This window comes from Caenorhabditis remanei, chromosome II, assembly GCF_010183535.1.
Source record: "Caenorhabditis remanei strain PX506 chromosome II, whole genome shotgun sequence".
In the NCBI taxonomy this organism is placed as follows: domain Eukaryota; kingdom Metazoa; phylum Nematoda; class Chromadorea; order Rhabditida; family Rhabditidae; genus Caenorhabditis; species Caenorhabditis remanei.
Window position 1 is genome coordinate 16,416,252 of NC_071329.1, and position 9,979 is coordinate 16,426,230.

The 9,979-nt window shown below is 37.5% G+C and overlaps 3 protein-coding genes across 3 annotated transcripts; all 3 read left to right on the plus strand.

Annotated features, from left to right (window-relative positions):
- Nucleotides 1-3,223: 3,223 nt before the first annotated feature.
- Nucleotides 3,224-4,569, plus strand: GCK72_007383 (uncharacterized protein; the record flags this gene model as incomplete). Its single annotated transcript, XM_053726154.1, has 2 exons — nt 3,224-3,391; nt 4,516-4,569. 2 exons carry the CDS (start codon nt 3,224-3,226, stop codon nt 4,567-4,569), a joined length of 222 nt encoding a protein of 73 aa, XP_053590348.1.
- Nucleotides 4,570-5,761: 1,192 nt separating this feature from the next.
- Nucleotides 5,762-6,039, plus strand: GCK72_007384 (uncharacterized protein; the record flags this gene model as incomplete). The annotated part of the gene is made up of 2 exons (XM_053726155.1): nt 5,762-5,831; nt 5,882-6,039. The coding sequence occupies 2 exons, from the start codon at nt 5,762-5,764 to the stop codon at nt 6,037-6,039; spliced, it is 228 nt and encodes a 75-aa protein (XP_053590349.1).
- A 304-nt stretch (nt 6,040-6,343) lies between these two features.
- GCK72_007385 (uncharacterized protein) lies at nt 6,344-9,774 on the plus strand (the record flags this gene model as incomplete). Its single annotated transcript, XM_053726156.1, has 6 exons — nt 6,344-6,482; nt 6,532-6,674; nt 6,720-6,922; nt 6,967-7,034; nt 7,552-7,694; nt 9,568-9,774. 6 exons carry the CDS (start codon nt 6,344-6,346, stop codon nt 9,772-9,774), a joined length of 903 nt encoding a protein of 300 aa, XP_053590350.1.
- Nucleotides 9,775-9,979: the final 205 nt, after the last annotated feature.

Consider the following 9,979-nt stretch of genomic DNA (forward strand, 5'->3'; position numbering starts at 1 on the left):
CGGGTTGGTCAGCGGTGGTTCGTCGGCAGGCCAGTGGCGGCCGAATGGTGGTTCAAGGTGTATGCCTATAGTGATTTTAACAAGTTCTTGCAATCTGGTTTCTGATAGAGTGATGAAAAGAGTTAAGATAAAATGTTTTTCATAGAATGTAGATTAGGATAACAAGATTGAATACAGTAATACCTCTAATAGAGGTGCTCCCAGTAGGAAGAGTTTTGAGCTCTATATCTCAACTACCTCATGAGCTATCAAATTTTTTCCAACTGAACAAATATTTTATAAGTATTCAGCTATGTTTTGTCTGTTGACAACTTTTTGATATCTCTTTTAAGGAAAAATATATACCGCGTTGAACATAGTTCTTTGTCGACACCTCACTAGAGGTGTTACGGTAAATCATACACTGTCACTTATAATTCTATTTAGTTTTGCCAAATTCCCAATGTTCGAAAGTCTTGTTCAGAGTACTAAATGACTCATGAATCAACATAATGTTTCCAGTTACACTTCTGGAATCTTGATAAGTGTTAGAACAATGGAACTACTCTATGTTTTGTTTTAAAGTGTTTCTTTTTTCAAAACGATCTGTTCTTTCTCTGATTTTTTGTGTTTTCTGTTAAAAGTTCGCTTTAAAATCTGTTCTTTAATTGCTAATTGACTCACAGCCAGGGATGCAGTGAAGCCTCCACTGTAAAGCGCAACGACACTCCGGTATCCCGGCCGAGCGTGTTGTTTACCGTAAATCCACATCACATTTCTTTTATTCGTCGGCAGTCATTTTTTCCCCATTTTCAAAGCGTATTTCGCTTAAACTCAGTTTTTTTCTCTGAAAACAAGTTACAAAACGTAGAGAAAAGTTAAATTTATCTATTGAAAACTGTCGGAAACTATTTTCGAAACAAAGTTTGGACTTTGGCAACGAAAATCGGCTTTTCGAAAATCAAAATAGAGTTTCCTTTCGATTTTCATTTCGGAACATTCTAATATATGATTTCAGGTGGATAAAAGGGTAAGTAAGTAAGTTTGAATTGCTCCGAAATGAAAATCGGTTGAAAATTCTTTTTTTTGGGCCTTGTGGCGGAAGTCGGTTTTCAAACACCTTTAAATGAAAATGGGGGTTGTTTCGCTAAATTTCTTATTGAAACGAAGTTAATATTTTTCAGTTGGAAATGAGGTAGGCCAGTAAGTTATCGTTTCGAAAAGAAAATTAGTCAAAAATAACAGTCGTAACTTGTTTTTATGAAAAAGATTGAGTGAAAATCGGAAAAAATCACAAGTCCGGAGAATATGGGAAAATGAACGAAGAAGGAATTACAATACTACATTAAAACACATTGTTAACTAAGTATAGGACTAATAAAGTAGAAATCGTATTCAGAACGAAGTATAATACCAATAATAGGGGGTAGGTGCTGCCCAAAGTTTGAATCGCCAGCAGCTCAAAGGCAGGCTGCCGGCGGCCCGGGGTTTGAACTGCGGGTTGTTCCCGTTTGAACCTCCTCCGGGCTGCCGATCACCCATTTCTCGGCATCCCCGTTTTACCTGTGCAGTGCCTCGGTGGCTCAGTAGGGTGACGGCGCTGCCGGTAGTCAGTAGGTGTTGAGTTCGAACCCATGCTGGCGAAATTATTTTGTTGATATTTATTAAACATTAATTCTCAATTTTTCAATAAGTTAAGAAGTTTTTTTCTGCTTTTTAGGCCTTAGGACAGATTTTAGCACACATTTTTACTATTTTAGGACAGATTTCTACTTTGTGTCTTTATTCGAGTTTCTACTAAACGTTTTGGTAATTTCTAGGTGTGTTATTCTGAAAATTCAGAAATTCTGACCCAGTATCAACTGGTTACAAAACTTGGGGGACTTTAGCTTTATATTTCTATAATTATAGTCAAAAAATTCAAATCTGGCGCCTATTTTTAGAGTTCAATAGAGCGCATTTGCATTACCCCCAGTTAGTGTCTGATATTTACGTTTGAGTAAAATGGTGGAAGTTATCCAGTACTGTGAAAAAAATAAAGTTTCGACAAGGATTTTCAAAAAAAATTTTGGCGGGAAAAACACTTTAGTTCACAAATGCACTAAAGTGTTTTTCCCGCCAAAATTTTTTTTGAAAATCCTTGTCGAAACTTTATTTTTTTCACAGTACAAGAGTGCGGAACAAATAGTCCACAATTTTAGAAAGGTTATAATGGAAATTAGCGATCAAAATGGAATCAAATGGTATAAAAAATAAAGAAACAAAGCATTCACATTTATGTTTACCAGAGTTGCAACGGGCCGGGCCGGGCCGGGCCGAAATCAGAAATTCTCCGGCCCGCGGCCCGGCCCGGCCCGGCCCGTTTCGGCCCGGATTTTCAGTACTAAAAAATTTCAAAATTTTTTTTCGAATTTTTTCCGATTTTTTCGGAAAATTGGAATTTTGGGGTCTCATATCTCAATTTAAACGCATTTTTTTAGATATACTTGGGAAAAAAATTTGGAAAATTATTGAAAAAAAATTATTGAAAAAAAAAATTCTAGTGAAAAAAATTCAAAAATTCAAATCCGGGCCGACCGGGCCGGGCCGGGCCGGGCCGGAATGTTGCAAGTATGATGTTTACAGTACTTGGTTGGCGCACGTTTCTGTAATCAACCAGCAGTACGCTTCATACCGTGCAAACTACTCGTGGATTTTTGATTGGGCACAGTTAAAAGCCCAAAGATGTGTCGGACTAACTGGAAAAATCATTGTCAGATCAGCTGAAAACGTTTTTACTGCATTCAACGTTAATGTTGACTTGAAAAATCCTGTGCAAAGCATCACGGACAGGGTGCTCCACCGGCGGTAAAATCGAAGAAAAACCGGTTTTTTTCAACCGGTGAAAATCGTTTCTTCAATCGGTTAATTTCAACCGGTTTTACAAAAATAAAAACCGATTTAAAACCGAACAAAAATCGGAAGAAATCGATTTTCTTCGATTTTGTTTCGAAAAAAAACCGTTCGGTTTCGGTTTTCATCGGTTTAGAAACCGGTTAAAAATCTGTTTCAGCTGAAATAATCAAAAATGGCGGAAGTTATCCAGTACAAAAGTGCGGAAAAAACAGTCAACAGCAGTCCGGTGGACGTAGTCCTCGAAGTTAGCGATCGAATTGGACCAGAAAAAGCACTGAAATCAAAGTCATGTTTACAGTAGTTGGATGACTTGTGTTCTTCACAATAATAAGAACGGTGCCGATTTGAAATGCCATCAGTGATTGGCCATGTCGAATATCATCTTCTCCACAATACTAAAATTGGAAATGAGAAATTGATGTGGATTGCTGATGCATATGGAATGAATGAGCTACTAGAGAAGACTGTTCGTCAAACAACTACTGTCGAAACGGCGAAGTTGTCGGAGGATCCGAAGGTGATTGTACTCGATCACATTCTATTGTACTCTATCATTTCATTTTTGTTGATTTCATTTGTTATTGTTGTTGATTGTTTTGTTGAATTGAAATTCTCATACTTGTCAAATCACGGGCCGGCCCGGGCCGGGCCCTCTGAAAATTTCAGGGCCCGGGCCGGCCCGCAGCAAGCTTTTTTTTCAATATTTTGACGGGCCGGCCCGGGCCGGGCCGGGCCGGGCCGGAAGATTTTTTTAGCGGGCCCGGCCCGGCCCGTGACAAGTATGGAAATTCTAAACTCTCTGAAATTCTGAGAGATACCGTGACTGCTTTTGTGAGAATAGGCTTATCAGAATGAATTTATTGAATAAGAATAGGTTTTTAAAAAGAAGAAGAAAGATAAGTATTATTATATTATTATAATAGACCTTTTCCCGTTGATGTTATAGAACGGACACATTTACTTAACCCAACACTCTTACTTGTTAGAACATGGTCGTCTTATTATGTATAGGTTTATTAATTAAGATAGGGTTTCTATGATGTAGCCTAAAATGAGAGATGAGTTACTAATGTTAGCTACTAATGAAGAAGGGAATAAACATGATAGCTATAAATAGGGGGAAGTTAAACATAAAAATAATTACTGTTCATTAAGCGTTTCCTAGCACACGACTGGCAATAAGAAGAATCACATTCTCTGCGAGGGAAAGAGAAGTCACATACTATAACAAAACGGTACTCGTGTTTTACTTTGACCCTCTATAAGCTTAGCTTAGACTAACACTCTATTCTATCTTACCATCATTTATTAGTACTTGTGATTAGATATCAGAATATGAGATTAAGGGTTTTAAATATCATATTTGGGAATAGATATAAATATAGGAATAAGGGATAAGCATAAAATGTAAAAGGAGTAAAATATAAGTGAGAGAGAGGTTTTACTCACATCCCCTCATCTCCAACACACCACCAACTGCCGAATACTCGTTCCTTTCTTCCTCCTTTCCGGTGGGCTTGGCTTCGCTTAGGGTAACTGTTGAGGAAGACTTGACACGGTGACTCGCACAGTTACGTATTTTTGTACTTCTCCGAAAAGATACATATCGCCTGCAGTAAAACTGAACAGGGAGGTTTCCAGGAAGCGGTACTGTTATCGATGTGTATCTCAATTTCGCTGAACGCATTGAAGTAGCACAATCGCAATGACTGATCCACAACTATCGAGTTGACATCCATGATCGGAAGATAAGCGGGATTTATCCGATGTATCTGCCTAACGATAAGCCGGTGTCTGAACGCATTGTCCAGGAGAATAAAAAGAATTTAGAAAGAATAGAAATACGAATTGACCACTAACACATGTAGTCTAGAGTGAGGAATCTCACAAGCCTTTCTCTCTTTATATACCCTCTACTATTTACTCAGAGGCGGAGTCTCCAGGATTGACTAATAGCGTGTCAAAGTCTGTGTGCCTAACACTCGAGGTATTTACCACCATATGTCAATAGGCTTTTAAGGGGCAGTGATTTATATCGCACCTAATCTCATGGGAAATCGGACCATTATTTGCAAGATCTGGTCGGGATTATCGTGTTGCATTCTCATGGAAGACGTTAATCTCTACAGAGGGGTACTGTACACAAATCTCGGTGAAAATTATTTGCATGGCCTCTTAGCTATAGTATCCCACAATTCTGTTAGTCAGTATCACAATCAATTCCCATTCTGACACATTCAGTGACGGGTGTTCTCAAAGTTTTCCTTCCAACCTGAAGTTCCATGTTTAACGTAAGTCACACAAGATCTTTTCTGGGTACGTAGAATTTTCAGCGGTAAAAATTGCTGCTTTTGACTATAACAGCAAAAAAAGTGTTTCCTTGAAGGCAAAAGAAGAACAGATGTAAGTTTTACAAGATCATAAGTTTCCTAGGCTGCTCCAAAGGTTCAAATTGCTCACTAGTCAGTTCGAAGGTGTCAAGCAAACATCACTACCAAGATCATCGCTCTGATGAAACAAAATTCGAGATTGGCAATTCCACCCATTTCAAATACAGCAACAAGTAGTAATTGCTCCTTCTACTCGTCCTTTGAGATTGGTCATAAATACGAAATCATGTTTATTTTTTCAGTTTGTTTAGCTTTCAAAAAATATTTAAAGGACTTCATAAGATAACAAATACACATTGAAGGTTAGGTGACCACAGTACACTCAGAAGATGACGTCACGACACGTCTCTGTGATAGACCGGGGGCTACGAGTCGATTGTCATCTGGAGAAAGGGCAGATGATGGATTATGAGCAGAAAACTGTCTCTATCTAATCGTCCAATACACATCCATTCCCCTTTCCCTTATTCTTTTCATTGATTTTTTCTGTTTTTACAATGGCTACTCAATCAACATCATCCAATCCTCTAGAAGCAAACTCCCCGGGAAAAAAACCATACCGACAACGTAAGTATTTAAAAAATTATACTGGAGAAGCCCGTAATCTGAATTTTCAGAAAATAATGCCGGAATTGTGCTGCTTGACGAATTGGATCCAGATCAGAATAAAGCAGATGTAGAACATATCAACGACGAGGAGCTGGACTTTGGTGACGTTGAATACGAGAACATGGAGTTTAGAAATGCACCAACTGATATGGATCCGGGAAACTGATAACATGATATTAATAAAATTCTTTTAAACATCTTTTCGATGTAAATTAATGATTTTGGAATATTTTAAAAACAAGAAGATTCATAACAAAAACAACAGAAAAAACTCCGCTTCAAGAAGATTTTTGAACTTTTGATTTCATTATTTTCGAGGAGATTTTTGAACTTTTGATGTTATGTATAATTTTATGCAAACAAATTGTTCAGCTATGTAAATTATTCCTGTCAGTTAATTATCATAAAGATACCAAACGATCATTCCAAAATGCATATAAAGGGAGAGAAGTCAACACTTCTCATCAAAAATGAACTGGTTCATAATCATTTCTTTATTCTTCATTTGGAATTTCCAAGAATGTCACTGCTGTTTGAAATCGAAAAGGAGTGCAGATTATTGCGAGTGCTCCGATATTACTGATATTCTTTACTCATCATTTGACTCAGGTTTGTATGAGCCCAATAAATCTTATTTTATAAATTGATTTAATTTCAGATAAAAATGACATACTAATTAGTGAGAAAGTTGGTTGCGTTAGAAATATTACTTGCCGTGATAGTTATTTGACGTATGTCACAACTACTTTTAGTACATCGGAAATAGTTCGCCCTGATGATAGTCATAAAGATAGTAAAGCAGTGAGTTCAATCCTAAATATGTTTTAATTCAAATTTCACTTATAGTATGTGGACAGTGCTGATCTTCAAACTGGGGTACTAACAGGATCTGTTGATGTATTTTCTTTGTTTGGAATGACATGTGAGAACAAGAAATGGTATGTAACCAAATACCCTTTCGGAGTACATTATATTACGGAAGACTCCGAAACCAAATTCATTACTGGAGGTTTGGATGGAAAAAGGTCGGAAATCGAAAGTGTTATGTGGTAAGTTGAATGTTTTTTTTCTTGAATTGATTTTGCTTTTGCAGTCTTCCTATTGAGCCCCCATGCAGGTGCTCCGATATTACTGATATTCTTTACTCATCATTTGACTCAGGTTTGTATGAGCCCAACAGAGCTGTGCGGAATTCCTTCCTTCGACTTCCTTCTTCCTTCTTCCGGGCCTTTTTTCACTTCCTTCTTCATTCTTCCCTCTTCCTTTTTAAAATTTCACTTTCTTCTTCCTTCTTCCTTCTTCCTATTCAAAAATTTTACTTCCTTCTTCCATGTTCCTTCTTCCGTTGAAAAGTTTACTAAAATTTTGTAATTTTCGACGAAACTTTGGCGGAATTTTGTATGAAACAACATCAAAATTCGTTTTCAGAGATGACTAGAAAAAAGTTTCCTCAAATTTGTCATTTTCAAAATTAACTTCCGATTTCCCGGTTCGGAACCCAACTTCCTTCTTCCTTCCTTCTTCCTTCTTCCGGGCCTTTTTTCACTTCCTTCTTCCTTCTTCCCTTTTCAAAAATTTACTTCTTTCTTCCTTCTTCCTTCTTCCCTTTTCAAAAACTTTACTTCCGCACAGCTTTGGAACCCAATAAATCTTATTTTATAAATTGATTTAATTTCAGATAGAAATGACATACTAATTAGTGAGAAAGTTGGTTGCGCTAGAAATATTACTTGCCGTGATAGTTATTTGACGTATGTCACAACTTCTTTTAGTTCATCGGAAATCGTTCGCCCTGATGATAGTCATAAAGATAGTAAAGCAGTGAGTTCAATCCTAAATATGTTTGGCAAACACTCTTTGACTACACTTGCTCTTTGACTCCACATTCTCTTTCGCTCTAAAGTATCTTTGACTACAGTTTTCTCTTTGACTTCATTATACTCTTTGACTACTAGCTCTCTTTGACTTCACTTCCCCAATAATGACTATTTGAATGCATACATTCTTCTAAATAGTTTGAGAAGCTCTAAATATTCCTGACTCCACTAATCATAAATTAGTTTTTGTCGCGTTCCAGGATCATTCGGGATCGTTAACTGAATATCTTGAGCGGGAGCAACAAAATTAATTTCTATTAAATTACAGCTTCCATCACAGTTCCCCTGTTTTAAGAATATTTGTGTGAGTAACTGTTATGTTCTTAGGTGGCGGAGAGTGGAGTATAAATAACCATTTATTTACATATGGAATAACCCAAAACTATTAGTTCTATAGGCTTATACAGGCAGATCTTCTTGCCACGTGTGAGCTCAGGGTTAAGCAATCAATTGGCTAGGCCATGCTAGTTCACGCCACAACAGTAATCTATACTCTGATTCATAGTTAAGAATAATGAGATGCAAAAACCGAGAAGCTTGGTATTTACTCAAGTTTTGATTAACAACTCATGGCAATTGACTATACTCAAAAAATCTAAGTTGTTTGAGATATTGGAAAATAAGATATCCTTTTCAAAGTTTGAACTGTAGAATCTTCCATTTTCTAATTAAAACACTGTTTCGACTATCTAGACCAGAGTTACATGGAAACGAACATTTCATATTCGGCAGACTTGCAAAATATCGGCCCGGCCCGGCTCGGCCCGTCGGCCCGGGCCGGGCCGGGCCGGGCCGGGCCGGGCCGGTAGAGAAAGTTGCCGGCCCGGCCCGGCCCGGTCGGCCCGGAGTCAAAAAATGAGCACAATTTTTTCACAAAATTTTTTGAAATTTTTTGAAATTTTCATCAAAAATAGTCAAAAATCCTATGTACACTTGAATTTTATCGATATGTAAAAACATAGTCGAAAATTCGACTTTTTTGCGAAAAAATCAAAAAAATTTCAAAAAAATTCAAATTTTCAAATTTTTGTACTGTGACCCGGGCCGACCGGGCCGGGCCGGGCCGGGCCGGGCCGGGCCGGTGAAAATTCTCAAATCGGCCCGGCCCGGCCCGGCCCGGCCCGGCCCGTTGCAAGTATGATATTCGGGAGTCGGTAGTCGGAATTCCATGAAACATCTAGACCATAAAGGAAAATGGTAAAATTGGTTATGGTTATAACACATTGTTATTCATTAGCAAAATTGACTATCTAGTTACATGCAAGTTTTTTAACTAACTTTCAGTGGCTCTAATCAGTATTGAATGTTCAGAGCTTCTCAAACTATTTAGAAGAATGTATTGTTACATGTACCTCGGTTGGGTATATGTCTTCCAGTCTTTATCTACTGTGGCATAACCTCTGGTGGGGTCTATGCCTACAGTCTTTTCATATACATTACATAACAGAACACAACTATAATAAAGGGGTTTATTAAATAAAGCTAAATGAAGATTAAGTATAACAGAGTAAAATATAAAAGCAAGGATATATGAATAAGCATGATGCCTCGACTGACAAGTCGGCGTGCTTCCTTTCCTCTGCGCCCTGCCGTTTCTCTGCGCCCTCTCTTCTCTGACAAAGAGCTAGTAGTCAAAGAGTATAATGAAGTCAAAGAGAAAACTGTAGTCAAAGATACTTTGGAGTCAAAGAGACAAATGTAGTCAAAGAGAAAAGTGAAGTCAAAGAGACTTTAGAGTCAAAGAGAATGTGGAGTCAAAGAGCAAGTGTAGTCAAAGAGTGTTTGCCAATATGTTTTAATTCAAATTTCTCTTATAGTATGTGGACAGTGCTGATCTTCAAACTGGGGTACTAACAGGATCTGTTGATGTATTTTCTTTGTTTGGAATGACATGTGAGAACAAGAAATGGTATGTAACCAAATACCCTTTCGGAGTACATTATATTACGGAAGACTCCGAAACCAAATTCATTACTGGAGGTTTGGATGGAAAAAGGTCGGAAATCGAAAGTGTTATGTGGTAAGTTGAATGTTTTTTTTTTCTTGAATTGATTTGGCTTTTGCAGCCTCCCTATTGAGCGCCCATGAATTTGTTGTATGACTACAATTTTTTGTCTGAAATTGTTTATCGGGAAATAAAATAAAGATTCACTATATTTGTCCCGTAATTGCTCTTTTCTTACAAGGAAATCATCTAGGGTTCTCTTTGAAAATACATATCTCATTCAT